Here is a 27,623-nt window from a genome sequence, read left to right as displayed (position 1 = left end):
GCTATGCAGAAGTTTCTTGGCTTGATGTAGTTCCGCTTGTTAATTTTTGCTTTTGTTGTTTTTGCTTTCGTTGCAAATTCAAGAAAGCATTGCCAAGACCAATGTCAAGGAGTTTGTCCCTTATATTTTCTTCTAGGAGCTTTTGCTTTCAGGTCTTACATTCATGTCTGTAGTCCATTTTAAGTTGGTTTTTGTGTTTAGTGTAAGATAGAGGTCCAATTTTATTCTTTTGCTTGTGGACATCCAATTTTCCCACTACCATTTATTGAAGAAATTATCCTGTCCCCATTGTGCATTCTTGGCTCCTTCTTGAAAGTTAATTGACTGCACATGCATGAGTTTATTTCTGAGTTCTCTCCTGTGTTCCATTTGCCTGTGTGTCTTTTTTTATACCAATACCATACTGTTTTGATTACGATACTTTATAATACAGTTTGAAATCAGAAAGTGTGGTGCCTCTAGCTTTCTTCTTGTTGGTCAAGATTGCCAAGACCACACTTTCCTCAGAGTCAACTACTCAATAAGGATCTAACCATCTCTGATCCACAAAGATAACTTTAATAGACAATCCAGAGCTCCCTGTTGGGGTTCCAGAAGACTTTGCCAGACCTGCTTGGCATTTGGGGTTTACTCCTGCCCAATCTTGTTTCAGAATTGTTTTCTTTTCTACATGTTTGCACTTCTAACTCCATGTCAGTGTCTGCTTCCCCGAAAACCCAGGCATCACAGTATTCCAAGTAGTCAGCAAAAGCTGGCAGTATAATAGGGTTTGCTGACTGAATCTTTACTATCTGGCCGGCCTTGTGGATCCCATTCATGTGAAGTGTGGACATCTCCTGGCACAACAGGGAAGTTCAGTGACAAAAGCTTTCAGGAATGGTGACTTGGAACCATGTAATTGTGGAGGGAACTGTACCAGCCAGCGCAGTGATTCAGGTATTGACATGTGGGAAGGAATGGGGGTTAATAAATCAAAGGATGATAGAATTATACAGTTGTTATTATATTGCTTTGATCCCTAAGGATAGATATCAAGGAAGATATGTGCAAAAAAAAAAAAAAAAGCAAGCAAGCAAGCTATGTGCAACTAACAACACTAAAAGTAACTGTGAGATTTCGGCGCCTCCACTCCATCCCCCGAGGATCTCCTGTGTGTGCAATGAATGCCGTCATCCCAGACATAGCAGTTGGTACAAAGTGGAGATCTGACAAGTTCTTCTCTGCCTGTGTCACTAACAGACCCTTTATCATGAGCAGCAACTCGGCCTCCACAGCAAATGGAAACGACAGTAGAAGTTCAAGGGGGAAAGCAGGAGCGCAGGCATGCCCTCCAGGGTGATCCAATCCGGAGGCTTCCCAGTGATGTCACCGAGGGGGAGGTCATCTCCCTGGGGCTGCCCTTCGGTAAGGTCACCAATCTCCTGATGCTTAAAGGGAAGAACCAGGCCTTCATCGAGCTGAACACGGAGGAGGCTGCCAACACCATGGTGAACTACCACACAGAAGTGATACCCGTGCTGCACGGCCAGCCCATCTTCATCCAGTTCTCCAACCACAAGGTGCTCAAGATGGACAGCTTGCCCAACCAGGCGTGGGCCCAGGCGGCCCTGCAGACAGTGAACTCGGTCCAGTCAGGAAACATGGCCCTGGTCACCTCAGCTGCAGCGGTGGATGCAGGGATGGCGATGGTGGACCAGAGCCCAGTGCTCAGGATCATCGTGGAGAACGTCTTCCACCCGGTGACCCTGGACGTGCTGCACCAGATCTTCTCCAAGTTCAGCACTGTCCTGTAGATCATCACCTTCACCAAGAACAACCAGTTAGAGGCGCTGCTGCAGCACAACAAGCCCATGAGCGCCCAGCATGCCAAGCTGTAGCTGGACAGCCAGAACATCTGCAACGCCTGCTTGCACCCTGCGCATCGACTTCTCCAAGATCACCAGCCTCAACGTCAAGTACAACAATGACATGAGCTGTGAATACACGCGCCCGAATCTGCTGTCTGGTGACAGCCAGCCTTCACTGGACCAGACCATGGCCGTAGCCTTTGGTGCGCTTGGTATGATGTTAGCCTTTCCATATGCAGGAGCTGGTTTCCCTCCCACCTTTGCAATTCCTCAAGCCGCAGGCCTCTCTGTCTGAAATGTGCACAGGGCTCTGGCTCCTCCGGCTATCCCGGCGGCAGCAGCAGCTTGCAGCGGTGGGTGTGATGACCATCCTGGGCCTGGCAGGGGCAGGAAACTCTGTCTTGCTGGTCAGCAACCCCCCAGAGAGTCATGCCCCAAAGCCTCTTTATTCTTTTTGGCGTGTATGACACTGTGCAGAGCGTGAAGATCCTGTTCAACATGGAAAACGCCCTGGTGCAGATAGCCGACGGGAGCCAGACCCAGGGGGCCACGAGCCACCTCAACCTGCACAAGCTGCACGGGAAGCCTGTGCGCATCATGCTCTCCAAGCACCAGAATGTGCAGCTGGCCCGTGAGGGCCAGGAGGACCAGGGCCTGACCAAGGACTACAGCAACTCGCCCCTGCACCGCTTCAAGAAGCCTGGCTCCAAGAACTTCCAGAACATCTTCCCGCCCTCAGCCACACTGCACCTCTCCAACATACCGCCCTGCATCTCCAAGGACAACCTCAAGATTCTCTGCTCCACGAATGGCGGGATCATCAAAGGGTTCAAGTTCTTCCAGACGGGAAGATGGCGCTGATCCAGATGGGCTAGGTGGAAGAGGCCATCCTGGCGCTCACCGGCCTGCACAACCACAACCTGGGTGAGAACCACCACCTGCGGGTGTCCTTCTCCAAGTCCACCATCTAGGCCACCACCAAGGACCTGCCTGCCAGGCACCCAGCAACAATTTCCTCCATTCCAGAAAAAAAGCCACTTTAAAAAGGATCTGAAGTGACCTTAAAAGAGCAGAGATTTTTTTTTTAAGGGAAATCGGTTTACCTGTTTTTAAAAGAAATTAAATCTAATTCACTTACGCACCTTGGGGAAGTGGGGTGCCAGCCTCTGGCTCTTGGTGACAGTAGGGAGGCACAGCCTGCCCCTGGCCCCTTGCGCTTGCCTTCTGCAGCCTGTGTGGCAGGCGCTCCCAAACCTGGACTTGGCTTTCTTGTGCCTTACACCTACTGCTTGGGCAGGGCCTTCTTCGGGGTAGCAGACCTGTAGGGATTTGGGGGCCTGCGGGGTCAGCCTCCCATGGGATCCAGTGCCTGCGGTGGTGGGAGGCTGCGGGCGGCGGGGTGTGGCCGCCACCCCAATCCTTTAATCAAGTGTGTGATTCGCTCCCCAGCCCCGCCCTAGGGCCCCTCCCCGTGGCTTCTCCAGCTTCGTCTCCACAGTAATCTGTGCTATGCTTTGATGCAGCTGCAGATGCCTGTACCTAGCAATATTTCCAGTTGACCAAATATTCTAATCTTCATCTCTATGCAAAAGAAATGGTTTTAAATAACTTTTTATATAGCAAGATGATAAAAATGGTATGAGCGTATCTTAAATTTTCTCCTTGTGGTATGACCTTGTCACTGAGTCGCAGGACAGGATCTGGTTTCCAGGGCAGACACAGCAGGACCTACGTGTCTGTGACCTCCCAATGCCCAACACCTGATTGTCCTATGTGCTGGAGGACACGCACTCAAACTTCCTGGGTTTCTTTTTTCCTGCAAATTTTGGACCAAAGTTTCGTTTCTGTTTTTTGTTTGCCTCTAATGCTGGGACCCCAGGAGGTGGGACAAGAGCCTGCAGTCTTCGCCACCTCGTCCTGCCCTCACCGGGCCAAGGGGCCTCCCATGCAGGCCCTGTGCTGGCCGCTCTTCGCTCCGGGCCTGGGCCTCGAGTTGCCACGTCGGAGTGGAACAAGGGTGTAAATAGCTATAATTTTTTATGACTGTTGTAAGACGTGAGGGGTAGCAATTGCAGTTTTTTATGGTGACACAGATGTATATTTTGATAACAGCAATTACAGGCTCAGTATTTTAAGGAGCAGGGCAGGCCACTGCCCACCACGGCTTGTAATGTGGAGAGAACTGAATTGAAACAATTTTATAACAACAATAACTACAAAAAAACCTAACTGTGAGAGCCAAAGAGTCTTTCAGTAGTTCACAAGAACCCTCATCTCTTGCTGTGGCCAAGCAGAGAAAGCTGAAGTTCAAATCTAAAGTTCAATTGTCAGAATGGCTGAACTTCAAAGATAATTCAATGCTTAACCAAGGAAGGTCTGTTATACCAAGCTTGGAGCCAGAGTTGGAAAAAGTCTAAGGCCTTGACACATGGAATGGGAAATCTGGATGAATATCTCCAAGGTCTTTCCCTCCAAGATATCTCTGAACTTTCTGGTGCTGCAGAACTGGCCAATCCCTCCCCATTAACAGCAGGAAGACTACATAAAGGTGCACACATCACGAACTACCTTCACTTCTGCACAGAGTTAAGTCACTACAAAACGCAGTCGATATTAGGCCAGGTAAGGAAAAAAGGGACTGTATCACACAGGAGCTGCAAGATCTAGTTGGTCATGAAAGGATCATGAAAACCCATGATACTGCAACCTTAGGGCACTGGATCAGGCGGCTAGTACTATACAAAAGACTGGTCAAGGAGATTTTGTTAGCTTGGTTTGGCAAAAAAAGAAAGGAAGCTTGGCAGCGAGATTTAAGGTAGATACACATAGATGGACGTATGGAGTAAGCATAAAGTGTGATGGTCTTTGTGTCCCACATTAATATTCAATCGAGTAGATAAAATGACTCAGCCACCTGGTGTTAGGCATGTTCTGTTGGCAATAATTAAGCACTGGCCTCGATCTCTCTATCTATCTATAATATCTATCTATCTACCTATCTATGTATCTATCTATCTATGCACCTGAAGAATACAAGTCTCCTACACAAACTCTCTGAATACATATGTCAAGTTGTCTGTCAGTCTGGGGACCATCTAGAACTATGGGTAACTACCAGCTTTGAACTCAAAGAGAATGTAAATGGCTCCCCTAAATGTTGGGATAGTACATAGGGTTACTTCAGGAGTAACAGTTCCCATCAGGAGAGGAATTCAACAAGGTTGAAACTACTACTTCTTGTGTTTATAATACGGTGAATCAAATATCACATAGTCTCTAAAATACTCAGGTTGATTTTTAAGATAAAGGAACTTATGACAAACATGTCATAATTGAACTCAGAAAGAGAATATCCCCTATAACTAGCTACACCAACATATCATGAGATTCCTAATATCTTGTGATCCCCCTGATCAAACCACTTTATTGACATGAGCTCATCATCAGAGGGTTGAATACAACAAACACAGCATTCTAGGTAACTTGGACATAGATGCAAAAAAATAGTTGATTAAACAATTCTTCAACCCACTTCCCATCAGATCCCACCTAAGGTTTCGTCCTGCCAACTGTTCTACTGTCAGCACTTGCTTACCTCTTGTGCCTTCCCATCCTCTAGGTCAGCTCCAACACTTGAGACTAACATCTTGCCTCATACTACCATCTTCCTATTGGTTAGAAAAGTATTCTTTAGCACCTGTTCTATCCCAGACACTGTGTGAAGCAGGTGGAACACAGGGGTGAAGAAATTCATACAGTCACTGCCCTCATAGACCTTATATTATGGAGTGTGGCAACTAAACATTAAACAGATCATACATTTAAATATGTAAGGAAAGCTCAAGCTAATATGACCACTATAAAGGAAACAACAGAGGTGGAATCTACAAAATGCACCTAAGATTAGCCATGCAACTATAAATGCAGAAGTGAAAATAATAGAAAAGCCAAGCCATGTTTTATGCACATATTTCAAACTGGTACAAAATCCACAGGGGGAAAGACTCAGCAGCAGCTCCTCTAAAGTCTCTAAGCCACATCTGTGGGTCATAGGCTAGAGTCTCAGGGGACAGTACATGACCAACTCCATGGTCATCAGAGGGACCTGTTAGACCCTCTCCCACAAGATGCTACCCCAGTGTAGGTGCTTTTCTGCATTCTCCCATGTTCTCTTCTGCTTCCCACTGTTGGGGAAGGAGGACAGGTGGAACACTTCAGAGGTAAGGAAAATGAAGATGGCCTGGTTTTAGAAAGAAATGTGAAAAAAAAAAAACAGATTTTATGCTGTGAAGATTAACTTCTTCGAAGCATACTTCTTACATTAATCCTACTAAACTAAGGATGTCTGTGCTTCCCCACCTATGTGACATTACAAACATTCCTGTTTGTTCTCTGGGCAACTGGGTGCAAGCTACCACTAGGAGAAGAAAATCCCATTCTGCTGTATTAAAGAAAATTTAAATAATGGGCTATGCAGAAAGGAGAGAGTGTTCAGAGGGAGAGTAATGTTGGCAGGGAAGCTGGGGTTTGGGGAGTCAAGGATGGTCATCTCAAGGAAAGGACATACTTTAAGGGGAATATAAAGAAGGAATAAGAATTAGTTAGTTGGAAAGTGGAGTGAGAAACATATCAGATGTGGAGAAAGGCATGTTTTGACAGCTCCAGGCCAGAATGAGAATAGTGACTTCGTAAAACTGAAAGCAGACCTTGTACCAAAATGAGGAGGTGAGTGAATGACTGTGAGTGGGCAGAAGTGTAGCATGAGGTAGTAGGAAGAATGGTCAGGGGCCAAATCAAGCTGGACCCCACAGCCGTGTTGATTTTTTTTCCTAACTGCAGCAGAAACAATCTGAGATATTTTAAGTAAGGAGAGACATCCTAATCTTCACCTTTTGAAAGTTCACCATTTTCCCCCCTACATTGCTTGTGGGTGGAAATCTTGGTTCACCTACAAGGCCAGGAAAGCCTGATTTCAAATATCAGTCTTACTAGCTACCATGAGATTGAAGCTGATATTGTCAGAATTACTTCTTTTAGGAACAGAATTATAAACTGGGTACTTGGGACTGGCTGTCTTTGTCACAATTAGTACCAAGTGGAGAAACAATGTGACTCTGAAATCATCACATATGAAATCAAACCTTGAACCTTGGTAGTTCAACTTCTTTTCCTTTCCTGGGAAGGAGACACAGGTACAGTGTGGTTTTGGGGATCTTCCAGTCAGTGATCTGCTAATAAACTCGGAAATGATCAAAGGCAGAGACTGTATTTCCTCAGAAACAGTCGCATTAGTAGTCACCTTGACAAAACTTGTTGAATCGATGAATGAATAAACAAATAAAACAAAGTACCAAAATCAAAATGAAGCTATGGATTTGGCTTAGTTTTTAGGCTTTCTGAGTTTCAAGTTTATTTCCCTGAGAGACCTCATTTAATTTGTACCTCTGAGAACTACAAGAAGGAAATTTCAGGAAACCAAAAGAAGATTCTAATGATAGAATTTGCAAAGGTCTCCTTAATGCAATGTTGAAAACAATGTTGTACAACAATCAAATATTACTCAACCCTCTGATAATACAATTTCTTTCTGTAGAAACCCAATCAGGTTTGCACCTTTACTTCTCATTTTTAGCAGAGATAGTTGTCAATAAAAACTGTTTTTTCCCACAACTGAATAAAAGCTTCAAATGCAAAGGGTGTTTTGCCAATTTACTACTATCTCTGGAGCAGAAACTAAGGATAGTAGGAGCTCATGTGATGTAGATTCAATGAAAGGGTCTCTCTCTATTCACAGTAGCAACATTAAAATTGGAAGCAAACATTAAATCATCCAAATGTTGCAAGATGAGAAATTATTCATGCTGCAAAGGTCACAAGTTAGTGATGTGACTTATAGATCATTGAAAATATGAACAAATATTTATCATATTGGTTCCCATAGGGAAAAAAAATCATCTATTGTTTATAAGAAAGTTATCTGGGGCATTTTAGGCCTACAAAGGGAAATTTATCAAATGTCCTAAAAACAATGGTCTACAAGAGAAAAAGATACCAATATTACCAAGTGAGACTTCAGGAAGTTCCCGTGGAGTTTCCTAATCACCAACATTAAATAATATGTGGAAAAAAACAAACAGGAAACCCTGTTTTGAATTATAATCTGTGTGAGTCCCTTAAGTAGAACAGTTTGGTCTTCCCAAAATAACTCAATTTTCTTTACATATTCAGGGAATAGATTTTCATTCTAGAAATTAAATCTCATCTATTTATTGGTCTCTTGAAGATCTACTCCAATAGTGCACCTGAGTGGGACTTCAAATCGGTCTAAGAAGTTACAATGATTTTGAAAAGTTATTCTGCAATAGCTATTGAGATCTATAACCATACTCTTCATCCCATCAAGCCCAGTGTGAGGAATCTATCATACATAAATAAAATGTCAATACATATCAACATATGGATCTACTTGTTTATTAAAGTTTCATCTTAATGACAGTAAGCCAGTTACAACATGGATGTTCATAATAGAAGAAATGATAAATAAATTGTTATATGTTATCAAAGTTATGCATCAATGGAAAATGAGTATGAATACACTATCTAAAGAGATTTATTACCCTGATATATTTTCAAACTTGGAGAACTCAAAAAATTAATATATTCATATCAAGGAATGTAAACTATTTTCACCATTATTAAATTTAAGTACAGTGCAGTCAGGCAAGACCAAATATCACATGGTTTCTCAACACAGTCAGAATGTATGTAAATCCACTTTTCTTCGCCATAATTTCATCACAGCTCTTTTCAGCTCACTGTTTCGCAAGCTGTAGATCAGTGGATTCAGCAGAGGTGTGAGCAACGTGTAAGACAAGGACATCAGCTTCTTGGTTTCTGGGGAGTAGCCAGATTTGGGTTGTAAGTAAGTCATATTGGCTGTGCCATAGAAGAGGGTGACAGACATGAGGTGGGAGGCACAGGTGGAAAAGGCCTTTTGCCTCCCAGTGGTTGATGGCATCCTCAGGATGGCAAAGAGAATTCGAATGTAAGACAAGAGTATCAACAAGAAGGGAACCATAACTGTCATAATGGTGCCAGTGAATGCGTAGATTTCAAACAAAAACGTGTCTGCACAGGCAAGCTCTAACACTGGGGGAGTCTCACAGAAGAGATGATTAATTTCATTGGGACCACAAAAGGGAAAACTAAAAACCCATGAGGTCTGCACAGTAGCCACCATGATCCCTGAGACCCATGAGAACATTACTGATTTCATGAAAACTCTTTTGTTCATAATCATTGGGTAGCTCAGAGGAGAGCAGATTGCAGCAAATCGGTCATAAGCCATTGCCCCCAGGAGAAAACATTCGGTCACTCCAAAAAGAAGTATGAAATACATCTGTGCAAGGCAGCCCAAAATGGAAATCCTCATTTTCTCAGTGGACAGGCCCACCAGCATTCCAGGCATAATCACTGCACTGATACTCATATCCACCACAGACAAGTTCTGGAGGAACAGGTACAAGGGGACATGGAGGCTCTGTTCCAGGGAGATGATGACTATAATGACAGCATTTCCCATCAGAGTCACCAGGTAAACAACCAAGAACACCCCAAAGAGCTGCTCTCGGAGTTCAGGGAAGTTAGAAAAGCCCAAGAGGATGAATTCAACCACAGAGCTTTGGTTGTGCCTTTTCATGTCAACAGTGGAGCATATATTATTTTCATGAACATAGTTTATAAAGTACAAAGTCACAATCCAATAACTCTGTCACCATCTGCATTTACCCCAAACAAAATTGGCAGAAGATTTAAAGAGGAGCCCATGCTGATAGAAATTTAGCTTGGCAATTTTGGAGATGGTCAATTATTGTAGCTCAGAAATCTTGTCTGATATGTACAAAATAATATCAAAGTTTTATTGCAGCTTGTACACTATGTGTTTTAAAAATTAAATTTAGTGTTAAAGCAAATAGAAATATTTTGTAACTTAGATCCCATTCATGGAACATTGCTAAAGGTATCATCTATTTTCCCAACTTTATATAAATATGAAGTTAAAGACTACAAAAAATAAAAGTCTGGGCTCAGGTTTGCTTGTACTGATTAGAAAGCAGGAACATAAGAGGAAAAAAATGTGGGCTAGAGCTCTCCTCATTTCACTCAAAAGGCTCTGCACTAGGAAAGATTTAAAGATTTTTGAAAATGGAACCGATGAGACAATTTGAAATTTCACAAGTACAGAAATTCAATAAAAACTACAATGGAACTGTACACATAAAAAATGGTAAATTTCATGTTACGTATATTTTAACACAATATAAAAATGAATGGATTAAAGTTTAAAATTTTTAAAAATTAAAGTATCAAAAAGTGACAAAATCGAAAAATATATCCCCCAAAATTAATAAAAATCTAATAATTCTAAGTACCACAAAGAAAATATAAAACTAACGTAAGTATTCCTTAGTTCAAAAGGACTGTGTGTGGCTTGGTTAAATGTGACAACACTACAGAAACACACAAAGAGGATTTATTTTAGATGTTCCTACTTTAGGTGATCTGTAACTATGTGAATTAATTACAGACTTATAGATTTTTGCCCAGACTCTTCCTGGCCAAATAGATTGGGATTTGCCCAGAAGAGAAATTTGGGGATGTCAATTTTCCATGGTGCATCCTTCTGACCATGATGATTTAAGAAAATGCCCATGTTTTAGTCTTTATACCTATAATTTTAAAGTTTCCTCTCTCTCTCCCTTCCTTTCTTCTCTCTTCCCCCTATTAAATTTCTCATCAAATTGTGCAATTAATCATTAATTATTCAACAAACACTGATTGAGTACCTACGATTTTTAGCTTCTATACTCTCAGGCATACCTTGGATACCAGAGCTCAAGAAATAGGAAATCTCAACACCTAGAATGGGAATTAAGATTTCACTCCCCAACCCAGTACTTTTAACTCCTATCTCTCATACCATGCTCTATTTTTTTTTCATTATCTCCTACTGACATTCTATATATTTATATATATATATATATATAAACTAACTCTTTCAGTAAACATAAACTCCAAGAAAGCAAAGATTATGTTTTGTATTCACAATGCCTACAACAACCTCTGAGCCTTAACAAATACTAAACCAATTTTTTCTTGAATAAATGGAAACAAAAATTAGGAAAATGCAGACTCCACCTTTAAGGAATGTTATATGTACATGAAAAGTAAAATCAATACAAACACTATTGGGGAACAAGGGTTTTAGACATTTCAATGAGGGAAAGATTACTTCTGAATGAGGAGTGAACATGAACAACTACATCACGAGAAGTAGGGGGTGGATGGGCAATTGACAGGAGGGAGACAGGAGGAGGAAGGCTGACTTGCTCAAGTGAAAGTGTTTTCAATGACAATTTAGCACTAGAATGAAGGCCTGCTAGCTTTGTGTGATGTTTTGAAAATCAATTAACTGTGGGAGAGGAGGAACCCAAGAAGACTGAAAGACACAACAAGCTGAAGACAAGAAATGACATCTTGTATACAGATTATTAGAATATTAGCAGACAGTACAAGGTAAGTTGACATTTCTGAGTTCAGCCATAGTCATGTATTGATATCAAATGTCTGTATTAACCATAATAATTATATTTTGGCTGTCAAAATCTCCTAAATTAATAAATAGACTCTGCAGGATCACATATTTAAACTCATTTCTAATGGGGAGAAAGAACAGTGTCTATTCAGCTACAAATTTTAAACGTAAATAGGTTTTGAAAATTAAAAAGTTTAGAGCATCATATAAACAAAGTGGAAAACCTTTAAAGGACTGATTAAAAGCATATATGGAACAAAATGTTCATGATGGAAAGAGCAACAGACCACAGATGATCTATCTTTCCTCTATAACTTAGAAAACCATAATGCTGTCCTGATAACTCTCTGACATGGAATGCTTAGGTAGATCACTGCCTTCTCTGGATTTCAGGCTTCCAGTTGAATAAGGTTGGACTTGAACATATTTACCAAGTTCCTGCCAATGACAGCCTTCAAAGATTTGATGATTAGTGCATGAAAAGTACTTACACCTCTAATTATCGCCCCAATTTTTTCTCTGAAAAGAAAAAAGAAATTGGCCAGCATCAATACCAAAGAGTCTACTGACTCAAATGTTTCATCTGTGTCTAGTGATTCCTGTACACTGAGACTTCACTTCAACAGCATCTCCAACTATCAGTTGAAGATGAAAGAGAAATAGAAAACCCACTAACAAGCACACAGTAGAATCTTCACTTTCTTACCTATTGAATCTGTCAATTTAAAGTTCACACTACTTTGTCAGAAGTTTTACCTGTAGTCAGAAGCCACCTTCTCATAAATACAACTCAGTGATTCAGTGCACTGATGCTAGAACATTATATGACATTGAACCTCATGCCTCAGAGAACACATCCCAGGAGAACTTGCAATCAACTTGTACACTCTTTCTCATATTTTTGCATACACTAAAGAGGCTTGAACTTGGGCCCTCAGGTGAGAAAGCTCAAGAGGACTAACCCAGAGCACCACTCCCTCATATTCCTACAGGGAATAAACACTCTTACACAAGAGACTCAATTTCACCATGACATCTCTCAATAGGAGGTAGAAACAATGACTGAATGAAGGTTGTAAATGAGGAAAGAAGAGAGCAGTGGGGACAGAGTGTGAGCAAAGGCAGGTGAGGCAGAGGGGGAGGAATGATTGGATGGAAAGTGCAGTTTGTGCAGTGGTAGGAAACAAGTTTAGGCAAGTAGATGGAAGCCTCTTTATAAAAAGCATGTGCACCCTCCCACCCATCCGCAAAGAACGTTTGATCATTTGTAGTAGAAATATAGAGCTACTCAAAATTTTCTAGAAAAACATCGTTACATATGATTTCAGATAGAATTTTTAAACTGGAAATCAAAAGTTCTGGACTCGTTTGTATAATTTGAGCAAACATTTTAACTTCCCTCATTATATTACTTTCTCTGTAAAATAATCATAACATTACTGATCTCATTGAGTAGTTGTGAAAATCAAGGGACTCAAGGATGGGTCTAAACTGTCTGGTACAATTAAAGAGGCCATGGGCTCAGTCTCAACAGAGTGAAGAGATGAATGAATCTGCAGGCTTGGCTTTGTCCAGAACTGGATGATGAAGATGGAATGTAGATTCCCTTTGTCTACTTCTTATTGCTGCTTTCCTGGAGTAGGTTGTTCCATTCTCAAGGAAGCGCACCCCTCCTGACAGCAATGAGGTTGTCAACAACACTTAGGGATTCATTCTATCCAATCTGTGTCCAGTGGGAAAGGTACCAGTTATGCGGAGGAGATTGGATTTTCATCAAAGAATCCAATACAAACCCCTCCCATGTCATTCACCATGGTGGGATAACACCCCATGTAGGAACCAGTCATGTGCACCAGACATGGGGAGGCCTGCCTAATATGTACTTTGAATGATTCAAACTTCATCAATCCCAAAACAGGGGCCTTCTGAACCATTGAAGTGTTTTGAGATTTCATCATGATATAGAGTCATAATTTATACTCTTTCCTATGTGTATATTACACTTCAGATAAAGGCATTCCAGATACATGCAAGGGGATAAAAAGGAAGGGAGGTTTATATCAAACTGTAATTCAAAACCAATAGTACTAAGTTTATTTTTAAAAATCAAGATAGAGATTTAACATATCTTCCTCAGTTATTAACAAAGAAAAGAGAGAACAAAGATATATAAATGGGAACATTTTAATAATAACATTTTCAGTTAATAGGTGTAATGAGAGAGTAACTATGGGACAGAAAGAACACCTTTTACCTTGCTAACTGTACATTTTCCTACCAAAATATCCCTGGAATCTTTGCAAACATTATTTCTCAGAAAGAAAAATATCCATAAAGGCAAATATTTGGCAGTCACACACATAACATACTTTGCAATAAAACTGAAAACAAAAACCAAAATTAGGGGGGAAAGTAAAGTCTATTACTACTATTATCAAAATAACTCACCCTTAAGAGATTCCAAAATTATTATTATAAAAGATCTAGAATGTGGCAGAACCAGTATAGAAAACTAGGTTTTCTTTTTCTTTTCTTTTTTTTAAGAACTTTTATTGAGATACAGTTGACATACAATAAACTGCATATATTTAATGTGTACAATTTGATATTTTTTTCTTATTAGCAATGTACATATGGCAATCCTAGTCTCCCAATTCATTCCCCCACAACCCTCCCTGCTTTCCCCAGTTGGTGTCCACATGTTTGTTCTCTACATCTGTGTCTCTATTTCTGCCTTGCAAACCAGTTGATTTGTACCATTTTTCTATAGTCTGCATATATGTGTTAATATACGTTATTTGTTTTTCTCTTTCTGACTCACTTCACTCTGTATGACAGTCTCCAAGTCCATCCATGTCTCTAGAAATGACCCAGTTTCCTTGCTTTTTACAGCTGAGTAATATTCCATTGTATATATGTACCACATCTTTTTTATCCATTCATCTGCTGATGGACATTTAGGTTGCTTCCATGTCCTGGCTATTGTAAATAGCGCTGCAGTGAACATTCGAGTGCATGTGTCTTTCTGAATTATGGTGTTCTCTGGGTATATGCCCAGGAGTGGGATTCCTGGGTCATATGGCAACTCCATTTTTAGTTTTGCAAGAAACATCCATACTGTTCTCCATAGTGGCTGTATCAATTTACATTCCCACCAACAGTGCAAGAGCATTCCCTTTTCTCCACACCCTCTCCAGCATTTACTGTTTGTAGAGTTTCTGATGATGCCCATTCTAACCCATGTGAGGTGATACCTCATTGTCGTTTTGATTTGCATTTCTCTAACAATTAGTGATGTTGAGCAGCTTTTCATGTGCCTCTTGGCCATCCGTACGTTGTCTTTGGAGAAATGCCTACTTAGGTCTCCTGCCCATTTTTTGATTGGGTTGTTTGTTTTTTTGATGTTGAGCTGGATGAAGTGTTTATATATTTTGGAGATTAGTCCTTTGTCTGTTGATTCATTTGCAAATATTTTCTCCCATTCTGAGGGCTGTCTTTTCGTCTTGTTTATAGTTTCCTTTGCTGTACAGAAGCTTTTGTTTCACTAGGTCCCACTTATTTATTTTTGTTTTCATTTCCATTACTCTAGGGAGGAAACTAGGTTTTCTTCATCCTTGCTGCATTTTCCTGGTGATTCCATCAAGCCATGCTTTCTATTCTTCACGCATATTAAGTTAGCAATAATGAATTATATATACTTAATTTATATTTATTTTTAATGTTTCATTTTTTTTCTAGTTTTATCAAGAAATAAATAGCATGAAATATTGTATTAGTTTAAGGTCTACAACTTAGTGCTTTCATACATGTATATATTACAAAATAATTACCATATTAAGTTTAGTTTACATCCATCACCTCACATAGTTATATTTCTCCTTGTGATGAGAACTTTGAAGATGCACTCTCTTAGCAACATAAAATATACAAATAGTATTATTAACTACCATCACCATGCTGTATATTACTTCCCCAGACCTTATTTACCTTATAACTGGAAGTTTGTACCTTTTCACAAACTTCACCCATTTCTGCCACTCCCCAACCCTCAACTCTGCCAATCACCATCTGTTCTCTGTTTCTATCCATTCAATTATTTTAGATTACACATAGAAGTGAGATCATACAGTATTTGTCTTTCTCTGTCTGACTTATTTCATTCAGCATATGCCCTCAAGGTCCATCCAACTTGTCACCAATAACAGGATTTCCTTCTTTTTTTAAGCTAATTAATGTTCTATTATGTAATGTGTAAGTATGTATATACCACATTTTCTTTAACTATTCATCTGTTGATAGACACACTTAGGTTGTTTTGATGTCTTGGCTATTGTAAATAATGCTGCAGTGAACATGTGCAGCTATCTCTTTGAGACAGTGATTTCCTTTCCTTGGAATAAATACCCAGAAGCGGAATTACTGGGTCATGTGTTCGCACTAGGTTTAATTCTTTGAGGAACTTCCATACTGCTTTCCATAGTCGTGCATAAATTTATGTTCCCACCAACAGTGCACAAGTGTTCCCTTTCCTCCACATACTCATCAGCGCTTATCACTTGCCTTTTAGATGAGAGCCATTACAACAGATGTGAAGTGATCTCATTGTGGTTTTGATTTGTAGTTCCCTTGTGATTAGTGATACTCACCACCTTCTCATGTATGTGTACCTGTTGGCCATCTGTATGTCTTATTTGTAAAATTGTGTATTCACTTCCTCTGCCCATTTTTTAACCAGATTGGTTGTGTTTTCCTATGGAGTTGTGTGAGCCCTTCGCACATGTTGGATGTTAACCCCTCATCGGATGTATGATTTGCAAATATTTTCTCCCATTCCACAGGCTGTCTATCATTACACTGATGGATTCCTTTGCTATACAGAAGCTTCTTAGTTTGATGTAGTCCTGCTTGTTAATTTTTGCTTTTGTTGTTTTTGCTTTTGTTGCAAATTCAAGAAACCATTGCTTAGACCAGTGTCAAGGAGTTTGTCCCTTATATTTTCTTCTAGCAGCTTTTGCTTCCAGGTCTTATATTCATGTCTGTAGTCCATTTTGAGTTTGTTTTCGTGTTTAGTGTAAGATAGGGGTCCAATTTCATTCTTTCGCATGTGGACATCCAATTTTCCCACTACCACTTATTGAAGAAACTATCCTGTCTCCTCTTTGTGCATTCTTGGGTCCTGCTTGAAAATTAATTGACCATACACGCATGAGATTATTTCTGGGTTCTCTCTTGTGTTCCATTTACCTATGTGCCTTTTTTTTTTATACCAATGCCATACTGTTTTTTCTTTAAGATTTATTTTATTATTTATTTATTTATTTATTTTATTTTTGGCTGTGTTGGGTCTTTGTTGCAGCACACAGACTTTCTCTACTTGTGGCCAGTGGTGGCTACTCTTTGTTGTGGTGTGTCAGTTTCTCATTGCAGTGGCTTCTCTTGTTGCGAGCACAGACTCTAGGTGCGAGGGCTTCAGTAGTTGCAGCATGTGGGCTCAGTAGTTGTGGCTTGCAGGCTCTAAATCGCAGGCTCAGTAGTTGCGGCACATGGGCTTAGTTGCTCCGCACCATGTGAGATCTTCCCAGACCAGGGATCAAACCCATGTCCCCTGCATTGGCAGGCAGATTCTTACCCACTGTGCTATCAGGGAAGCCCCGCCATACTGTTTTGATTAGGATAGTTTATAATACAGTTTGAAATCAGAAAGTGTGGTGCCTCTAGCTTTCTTCTTATTGGTCAAGATTGCCAACCAAAACCAGACAAAGATACTACAAAAAAAGAAAACTACAGACCAATATCACTGATGAATTTAGATGCAAAAATCCTCAACAAAATACTAGCCAACAGAATCCAACAACACATTAAAAGGATCATACACCATGATCAAGTGGAGTTTATCCCTGGAATGCAAGGATTCTTCAATATACGCAAATCAATCAATGTGACACACCATATTAACAAACTGAAGGATAAAAACTACATGATCATCTCAATAGATGCAGAAAAAGCTTTTGACAAAATTCAACACCCATTTATGATAAAAACTCTCCAGAAGGTGGGCATAGAGGGAACCTACCTCAACATAATAAAGGCCATATATGACAAACCCACAGCAAACATCATTCTCAATGGTGAAAAACTGGAAGCATTCCCTCTAAGATCAGGAACAAGACAATGATGTCCACTCTCGCCACTACTATTCAACATAGTTTTGGAAGTCCTTGCCACAGTAATCAGAGAAGAAAAAGAAATCAAAGGGATCCAAATTGGAAAAGAAGAAGTAAAACTGTCACTGTTCGCAGATGACATGATACTATACATAGAAAATCCTAAAGATGCCACCAGAAAACTACTTGAGCTAATCAATGAATTTGGTAAAGTTGCAGGATACAAAATTAACACACAGAAATCCATTGCATTTCTATACACGAACAATGAAAGATCAGAAAGAGAAATTAAGGAAACAATCCCATTCACCATTGCAACAAAAAGAATAAAATACCTAGGAATAAACCTAACCAAGGAGGTAAAAGACCTGTACTTAGAAAACTATAAGACACTAATGAAAGAAATCAGAGACAATACAAACAGATGGAGGGACATACCATGTTCTTGGATTGGAAGAATCAACATTGTGAAAATGACTATGCTACCCAAAGCAATTTACAGATTCAATGCAATCCCCATCAAATTACCAATGGCCTTTTTTCACAGAACTAGAACAAGAAATTTTACAATTTGTATGGAAACGCAAAAGACCCCGAATAGCCAAAGCAATCTTGAGAAGGAAAGACGGAGTTGGTGGAATCAGGCTTCCTGTCTTCAGGCTATACTACAAGGCTACAGTGATCAAGACAGTATGGTACTGGCACAAAAACAGAAATATAGATTAATAGAATAGAATAGAAAGAATAGAAAGCCCAGAGATAAACTATGTTCAACTAATCTTTGACAAAGGAGGCAAGGATATACAATGGAGAAAAGGCAGCCTCTTCAATAAGTGGTGCTGGGAAAACTGGACAGCTACATGTAAAAGAATGAGATTAGAACACTCCTTAACACCATACACAAAAATAAACTCCAAATGGATTAAAGACCTAAATGTAAGGCCAGACACTATAAAACTGCTAGAGGAAAACAGAGGAAGAACACTCTTCGACACAAATAACAGCAAGATCTTTTTTGATCCACCCCCTAAAGTAATAGAAATAAAAACAAAAATAAATAAGTGGGACCTAATGAAACTTCAAAGCTTCTGCACAGCAAAGGAAACTATAAGCAAGACGAAAAGACAGCCCTCAGAATGGGAGAAAATATTTGCAAATGAATCAACAAAGGACTAATCTCCAAAATATATAAACACTTCATCCAGCTCAATATCAAAAAAACAAACAACCCAATCAAAAAATGGGCAGAGACCTAAATAGGCATTTCTCCAAAGACAACATACGGATGGCCAAGAGGCACATGAAAAGCTGCTCAACATCACTAATTGTTAGAGAAATGCAAATCAAAACGACAATGAGGTATCACCTCACATGGGTTAGAATGGGCATCATCAGAAACTCTACAAACAGTAAATGCTGGAGAGGGTGTGGAGAAAAGGGAATGCTCTTGCACTGTTGGTGGGAATGTAAATTGATACAGCCACTATGGAGAACAGTATGGATGTTTCTTGCAAAACTAAAAATGGAGTTGCCATATGACCCAGGAATCCCACTCCTGGGCATATACCCAGAGAACACCATAATTCAGAAAGACACATGCACTCGAATGTTCACTGCAGCGCTATTTACAATAGCCAGGACATGGAAGCAACCTAAATGTCCATCAGCAGATGAATGGATAAAAAAGATGTGGTACATATATACAATGGAATATTACTCAGCTGTAAAAAGCAAGGAAACTGGGTCATTTCTAGAGACATGGATGGACTTGGAGACTGTCATACAGAGTGAAGTGAGTCAGAAAGAGAAAAACAAATAACGTATATTAACACATATATGCAGACTATAGAAAAATGGTACAAATCAACTGGTTTGCAAGGCAGAAATAGAGACACAGATGTAGAGAACAAACATGTGGACACCAACTGGGGAAAGCTGGGAGGGTTGGGGGGGAATGAATTGGGAGATTGGGATACCAAATTGTATACTCTAAATATATGCAGTTTATTGTATGTTAACTGTATCTCAATAAAAGTTATTAAAAAAAAAAAAAGATTGCCAAGGCCACACTTTCCTCAGAGTCATATACTGAATAAGGATCTAACCACTTCTGATCCACAAAGATAACTTTAATGGATAATCCAGAGCTTCCTGTTGGGGATCCAGAAGACTTTGCCAGACCTGCTTGGCATTCGAGGTTCACTCCTGCCCTGTCTTGTTTCAAAAGTTTTTTCTTTTCCAGAAGTTTGCACGCCTAACTCCATTTCAGTGTCTGCTTCCCAGAAAACCCAGCCAGCACAGACAGTGTTCAAAGTAGTCAGCAAAAGCAGGCAGTAAAATAGGGTTTGCTGACTGACTCTTTACCACATGGCTGGCCTTGTGGATCCTGTTCATTTGCGAAGTGTAGACATCTCCTGGCACAACAGGTCAGTTCAGTGACAAAAACTTTCAGGAATGGTGACTTGGAATCATGTAATTGTGGAGGGAAACATACTACCCAGTGCATTGATTCAGGCATTGTCATGTAGGAAGGAATGACAGTTGATAAATCAAAGGATGACAGAATTTTACAGTTGTTACTATATAGCTTTGAACCCTGCAGATAGAGAACAAGAAAGCTGTCTGGGGCATTTTTGTCCTACAAAGCGAAATTTACCAAAATCTTAAAAACAGTGGTCTGCAAGTGACAAAAATTCTAATAACATCAAGCAACTTCAGGAAGTTCCCATGGAGTTCTCTGGTCACCAACATTGGATAAATACATGGAAGAATAATAAGAGAAAACTCATTTTTAATTATAATCTGTGTGCAGCCATAATGTAAAAGAGTTTGTCCTCCTCAAAATAACTACACCTTGTTTACATATTCATGGAACAGATGCTCACTCCAGAAATTAAAATCTCATCTATTTCTTGGTCTCTTGAATCTCCACCCTATTAGTGCGGCAGAGTGGGCCTTCAGGTCCATCTGAAGGACTGACAGCGATTAAGAAAAGGAATTCTGCAAGAGCTACTAAAATTCATAAACACTCATACTCTTCATCCCATCAGGCCCACTCTGACGACTATTTCGTACAAAAATAAAATGTCAGTACCTGTGAACATATGGAACTAGTTGCTCATTAAAGTATCATCTAATGACAATAATCCAGTAACTATCGAATGTTCATGATAGAGGAACAGATGGATAAATTGCTATATCATATGTCATCACACTTAGGCACCTATAGAAAATGCATGTGAATATGCTATTGACACAGGGATTTCTGATGTAGTTTCAAACTTGGGGAACTCAAGAAATTAAATATATTAATATCAAGAAATGTAAACTATTTTCACCATATTACATTAAAATAGAGTTCAGTCAGGCAGTGACGAAATATCACATGGCTTCTCAGCACAGTCAGAATGTATGTAAATCCACTTTTCTTCGCCATAATTTCATCACAGCTCTTTTCAGCTCACTGTTTCGCAAGCTGTAGATCAGTGGATTCAGCAGAGGTGTCAGAAGTGAGTAAGACAAGGACATCAGCTTCTTGGTTTCTGGGGAGTAGCCAGATTTGGGTTGTAAGTAAGTCATATTGGCTGTGCCATAGAAGAGGGTGACAGACGTGAGGTGGGAGGCACAGGTGGAAAAGGCCTTTTGCCTCCCAGTGGTTGATGGCATCCTCAGGATGGCAAAGAGAATTCGAATGTAAGACAAGAGTATCAACAAGAAGGGAGCCATAACTGTCATAATGGTGCCAGTGAATGCGTAGATTTCAAACAAAAAGGTGTCTGCACATGCAAGTTCTAGCACTGCTGGAGTTTCACAAGAGATATGATTAATTTCATTGGGGCCACAAAAGGGAAAACTAAAAACCCATGAGGTCTGCACAGTAGCCACCAAGATCCCTGAGACCCATGAGAACATTACTAATTTCATGAAAACTCTTTTATTCATAATCATTGGGTAGCTCAGAGGAGAGCAGATTGCAGCAAATCGGTCATAAGCCATTGCCCCCAGGAGAAAACATTCGGTCACTCCAAAAAGAAGTATGAAATACATCTGTGCAAAACAGCCCGCTGTAGAAATCCTCATTTTCTCAGTGGACAGGCCCACCAGCATTCCAGGCATAATCACTGCACTGATACTCATATCCACCACAGACAAGTTCTGGAGGAACAGGTACAAGGGGACGTGGAGGCTCTGTTCCAGGGAGATGATGACTATAATGACAGCATTTCCCATCAGAGTCACCAGGTAAACAACCAAGAACACCCCAAAGAGCTGCTCTCGGAGTTCAGGGAAGTTAGAAAAGCCCAAGAGGATGAATTCAACCACAGAGCTTTGGTTGTGCCTTTTCATGTCAACAGTGGAGCATATATTGTTTTTATGAACATAGTTATAAAATATATTATATATTATAGCACAAGGTCACAATCCAATAGCTCTGAGTCAGTGTCTGTATTTACCCCAAATAGTCTTGACAGAAAACATAAAGAGGAGCCCATCATGATAGAAATTTAGCTCGGCAATTTTGGAGAATGACCAATTATTGTAGCTTAGAAATCTTGTCTGATATATACAAAATAATATCTAAGTTTTATTGCAACTTGTACACTATGTATTTTGAAAATTAAACTTAGTGTTAAAGCAAGTAGGAATATTTTGTAACTTAGATCCCATTCATATAACATTGCTAAAGGTATCATCTATTTTCCCAACTTAAGTAAATATGAAATTTAATACCAACGAAAATAAAGTGTCTGGGCTCATATTTGCTTGTGCTGATTGGAAAGTAAGGACATAAGAGGAAAGCAAATGTGAGCTAAGGCTCTGCTTATTTCATTCAAAATGCTCTGCACTAAGAAAGCTTTAAAGGTTTTTGAAAATGAAACAGATGACACAATTTGAACTTCCTTAAGTATAAAAATGCAGTAGATAATTACTGCTACAGAACTGTACACTTAAAAATGGTTGAAACTTACACTACATATAACATAATAAAAAATGTAGTGGATTAAAATTTTTAATTAAAAAATTAAAAATAAAGTCTCAAAAAGTGACAAATGGAAAAGGATAACCCACAAAAAATTCGATATAACTCTAATACTTCTAATTCTAACAAAGATGATATGTACTTATTATAACTATTCATTAGTTCAAAATGACTGCTTGTGGCTTAGTTAAATGTGACAACACTCTGCAGAAACACACAAAGGATTTATTTTAGATATTCCTATCTTAGGTGACCTGTAACTATGTGAATTGGCTTTCTACTTATTGATTTTTGCCTTGACTGTAGCTGGTCAGATATATTGGGATTCGCCTAAATGAGAAATTTTGGGGGGCAGGTCCTGATGACCATAATTATTTAAGGAAATGCCCGTGTTTCACTCACTGTAAACTTGTAACTTAAAAGTTTCCCTTCTCTCTTCCTATTGCTCTCTTCTCTTCCTCCCCATTAAATTTTTCACCAAGGTGTTCAATTAATCATTAATTATTCAACAAACACAGACTGAGCACCTACCATTTTTAGCCTCTATACTCTCAGGTATACCTTGGATACCAGAGCTCAAGAGAGAGCAAACCTCACTACCTAAAATGGGAAATAGGATCTCACTCCCTAACCCAGTGCTTCAACTCCTACCTCTCATACCGTGCTCTATTTCTTTCATTATCTCCTAACGACATTGTATTTACATATATATAATATACACACACACACACACACACACACTAGCTCCCTCGCTAAATGTAAACTCCAGGAGAGCAAATACTATGTTTTATAGTCACAAATGCCTATACCAGTCTCTGACTCATAACAAATGCTAAACCAACTTTTTCTTGAAAAAATGGAAACAAAAATTAGGAAAATGCAGACTCTACCTTTAAGGAATGTTATATCTACATGAAATTTAAAATCAGTATAAACACTATTGGGGAAGAGGGTAATAACAAGAGATTTAGATATTTCAACGAGGAAAAGATTAGTCTGAATGAGGAGACAAGGTGAAACACTACATCACAAGCTTTCAAGGGTGGAAGCACATTTAGATAGGAGGAAGACAGGAGGAAGGCTGACTTGCTCAAGTCAAAATGTATTCGATGACAACTTAGCACTAGAATGGAGTCCTGCTAGCTTTGTGGGATGCTTTGAAAACCAGGGAAAGTTATCTGTGGGAAATGAGAAATCCAGGAAGACAGAAAGATAGAGCAATTGAAGACAAAAATGTTGTCTTGGGTACAGATCATTAGAATATTAGCAGACAGCAGTGGCAGTTTGACTAATATCTGAGCTTGGCCATAGTCATGTATTAAAATTAAAAGTCTGTATTAACCATAGTAATTATATTTTGGTCGTCAAAAATCACCTAAATCAATAAAAGTAGAATCATAGGATCAAACACTTAAATTCATTTCTAGTGGGAAAAGAAGAGCAACGTGTATTCAGCTACAAATTTTAAAAGTGGGTAGGTACTAAAAGTTAGAAAATTTAGAGTATCATATAAACAAAGTAGAAACTTTTAAAGGACTGATTAAAAGCTTATATGAAACAAAATGTTCATGATGGAAAGAGCAACAGACCACAGATGCTCCACCTTTTCTCTGTAACTTAGAAGATCCTAATTCTGTCTTGATAACTCTGACATGGAATGCTTAGCTAGATCACTTGAATTTCTAGATTTCAGCCTTTTAGTTGAAAAAGGTTGAAGTTGGACTTGTTTACCAAGTTCCTCCAAGTTGCAGTCTTCTAAGATTTGATGATTAGTACATTCCAAGTACACATCTCTAATCATTGCCCCAAATTTTTCTCAGGAAAGAAAGAAGAAATTGAGCAGCACCAACACCAGTCTACTGATTCAAATGTTTCAGCTGTGTCCAGTGATTCCTGAGCACTGAGACATCACTTCAACAGCATCTCCAGCTGTCAATGAAGATGAACTGTAAATGGATAACACCTAACAAGTACAGAGCAGAAGCTTCACTTTCTTACCTATTGACTGTGTCAATTTAAAGTTCATGCTTCTTTGTCAAAAGTTTTATCTCCAGTGAAAAACCACATCCTCTTAAATACAACTCAGTGATTCAGTGCACCAATTCTAGAACGTTATATGACATTGAATCACATGCCCTGGCGAACCCATCCCCAGAGAACTTGCAATCACTTTGTATGTGATTTCTTATATTTTTGCACAATAACAAAAGAGACTTGAACTTGGGCCCCAGGGTGAGAAAGCTCAAGAGGGCTAACCCAGAGCACCATTCCCTCATATTCCTACAGGAAATAAACACATCCTCACACAAGAGACTCAATTTCACCATGACATCTCCCAATAGCAGATGGAAACAATGACTGAACAAAGGCTGTAAATGGGGAAAGAATAGAGCGGTGGGGAGAAGGTGTGAGCAAAGGCAGGTGAAGCAGAGGGGGAGGAATGATTGGATGGAATGTGCAGTTTGTGCAGTGGTAGGAAACAAGTTTAGGCAAGTAGATGGAAGCCTCTTTGTAAAAAGCGTGGATATCCTCCCACTCACCCTCCCAACCAAGAACTTTTTATCATTTGTACCAGAAATATAGAGCCATTGAAAAATTTTGAGAAAAACTTCATTGCAAATGACTTCAGATAGAATTTTTAAACTGGGAATCAAAAGTTCTGGACTCATTTGTATAATTTGAGCAAACATTTTAACTTCCCTGATTCTATTACTCTCTCTGTAAAATAATCATAACATTATTGATCTCATTGAGTACTTGTGAAAATCAAGGGACTCAAGGATGGGTCTAAACTGCCTGGTACAATTAAAGAGGCCATGGGTTCAGTCCCAAAAGAGGGAAGAGATGAATGAATCTGCAGGCGTGGCTTTGTCCAGAACTGGATGATGAGGATGGAATGCATGTTCCCTTTGCCTACTTCTTATTGCTGCTTTCCTGGAGTAGGTTGTTCCATTCTCAGGGAAGCGCACCCCTCCTGACAGCAATGAGGTTGTCAACAACACTTAGGGATTCCTTCTATCTAATCAATGTCTGGTGGGAAATGTACCAGTCATGCTGAGAAGGGATTTTCATCACAAAATCCAATCCAAGGATCCCTCCTATGTCATTCACTATGGTGGGATAACACCCTACACACAAATAAGTCAAGTTCACCAAGCATGGGGAGGCCTGCTTAATACGTACTTTGAATGATTCACACCCCACCAATCCCACCACAGAGGCCTTCTGAAATATTGAAATGTTTTATTTCTTGATGTGGGTGATGGTAAGACAGATGATGTGCAGTTTTGAGATTTCATCAAGATGTAGAGTCACGATTTATACACTTTCCTATGTGTATATTAGACTTCAGATAAATGCATTTCAGATACATGCTAAATGGGGATAAAAATGAAGCAAGATTAATATCACTCTAATTCAAAACCAATACTAAATTTATTTTTAAAAATCAAAACAGAGATTTCACTTATCTTCCTCAATTATTGACAAAGAAAATAAAAAACGAAGACATATAAATGGGAATATTTTAATATTTTGATTTGACAGATGTAATGAGAGAGTGACTATGGGACAGAAAGAACAGTTTTTACCTTGCGAATTATACAATTTCCAACCAAAATATCTCTGGAGTCTTTGAAAAAATTGATTCTTTATTAGAAAGAAAAATATCAGTAAATGCAAATATTTGGCAGTCATACACATAACATGCTTTGCAATAAAACTGAAGAACAAAAAATAGGGAGCAAGTAAAGTCTATAACTACTATTGTATAATAACTGGCCCTTAAAAGATCCCTAAGTTAGTTTTATTATTATAAAAGATCTAGGATGTGACAGATCCAGTAAGGCAAACTAGATTTTCTTAATCTTTGCTGCATTTTCCTAGTGATTCCAACAAACCACGCTCTCTATATTTACGCATACTAAGTTAGCAATAATGAGTAACATATAGTTAATTTATATTTATTTTTTAATTTTTTATATTTTTTCTAGTTTTATCAAGAATTGGCATGAAATATTGTATTCGTTTAAGGTCTACAACTTAGTGCTTTCATACATGTGTATACTGCAAAATAATTACCACAGTAAATTTAGTTTACATCCGTCACCTCACACAGTTACAGTTTTTTTGTGATGAGAACTTTGAAGATGTACTCTCGGCAATTTATGAGAGTACACTACAGTATTGTTAACTACAGTCACCATGCTGTACGTTACTTCCCCAGACCTTATTTATCTTATAACTGGAAATTTGTACCTTTTCACAACCTTCACCCATTTCTGCCACTCCCCACCCCTCAACTCCACCATCTGTTCTCTGTTTCTATCCGTTCAATTATTTTAGATTCCACATAGAAGTGAGATCATACAGTATTTGTCATTCTCTGTCTGACTCATTTCACTCAGCATAATACCCCCAAGGTCCATTCAAGTTGTCACCAATGACAGGATTTATTTCTTTTTTTAAGCTAAATGATGTTCTATTATGTATATGTGTATGTATGTATATACCACATTTTCTTTAACCATTCATCTGTTGATAGACACACAGGTTGTTTTGATGTCTTGGCTAATGTAAATAGTGCTGCAGTGAACATGGGCAGCTATCTCTTTCAGACAGTGATCTCCTTTCTTTAGAATAAATACCCAGAAGTGGAATTACTCGGTTATGTGTTCGCACTAGGTTTAATTCTTTGAGGAACTTCCATACTGCTTTCCATAGTCGTGCATAAACTTATATTCCCAGCAACGGTGCACAAGGGTTCCCTTTCCTCCACATCCTCATCAACACTTACTACTTGCCTTTTAGATGACAGCCATTACAACAGATGTGAACTGATCTCATTGTGGTTTTGATTTGTAGTTCCCGTGATTAGTGATACTGCCTTTTCATGTACATGTACCTGTTAGCCACCTATAAGTCTTATTTGTAAAATTGTGTATTCACTTACTCTGACCATTTTTTAATCAAATTAGTTGTCTTTTGCTATTGAATTGTGTGTGCCCTTTATATGTTTTGGATATTAACCCTTATCA

The 27,623-nt window shown here is 39.2% G+C and overlaps 2 protein-coding genes and 1 pseudogene across 2 annotated transcripts; 1 reads left to right on the top strand and 2 right to left on the bottom strand.

Moving 5' to 3' along the window:
* Window positions 1-1,159: 1,159 nt before the first annotated feature.
* Window positions 1,160-2,818, top strand: LOC130861331 (polypyrimidine tract-binding protein 1-like; annotated as a pseudogene).
* Window positions 2,819-8,601: 5,783 nt separating this feature from the next.
* Window positions 8,602-9,546, bottom strand: LOC130829205 (olfactory receptor 10A3-like). The gene has a single exon (XM_057695480.1). The coding sequence runs from the start codon at window positions 9,544-9,546 to the stop codon at window positions 8,602-8,604; it is 945 nt and encodes a 314-aa protein (XP_057551463.1).
* Window positions 9,547-21,008: 11,462 nt separating this feature from the next.
* On the bottom strand, window positions 21,009-21,953 carry LOC130829345 (olfactory receptor 10A3-like). Its single transcript, XM_057695746.1, has one exon. It carries the CDS (start codon window positions 21,951-21,953, stop codon window positions 21,009-21,011), a length of 945 nt encoding a protein of 314 aa, XP_057551729.1.
* Between the last annotated feature and the right edge of the window lie 5,670 nt (window positions 21,954-27,623).

The sequence above is a fragment of the Hippopotamus amphibius genome, chromosome 9 (assembly GCF_030028045.1).
Source record: "Hippopotamus amphibius kiboko isolate mHipAmp2 chromosome 9, mHipAmp2.hap2, whole genome shotgun sequence".
NCBI classification, from domain to species: Eukaryota; Metazoa; Chordata; class Mammalia; order Artiodactyla; family Hippopotamidae; genus Hippopotamus; species Hippopotamus amphibius.
Note: the sequence above shows the minus strand (reverse complement) of the source record. Positions and strands in the feature narration are given on the sequence as shown.

Coding starts and splice junctions, on each gene's coding strand:
- LOC130829205 (XM_057695480.1), bottom strand. CDS start 9,546: ATGAAAAGGCACAACCAAAGCTCTGTGGTTGAATTCATCCTCTTGGGC.
- LOC130829345 (XM_057695746.1), bottom strand. CDS start 21,953: ATGAAAAGGCACAACCAAAGCTCTGTGGTTGAATTCATCCTCTTGGGC.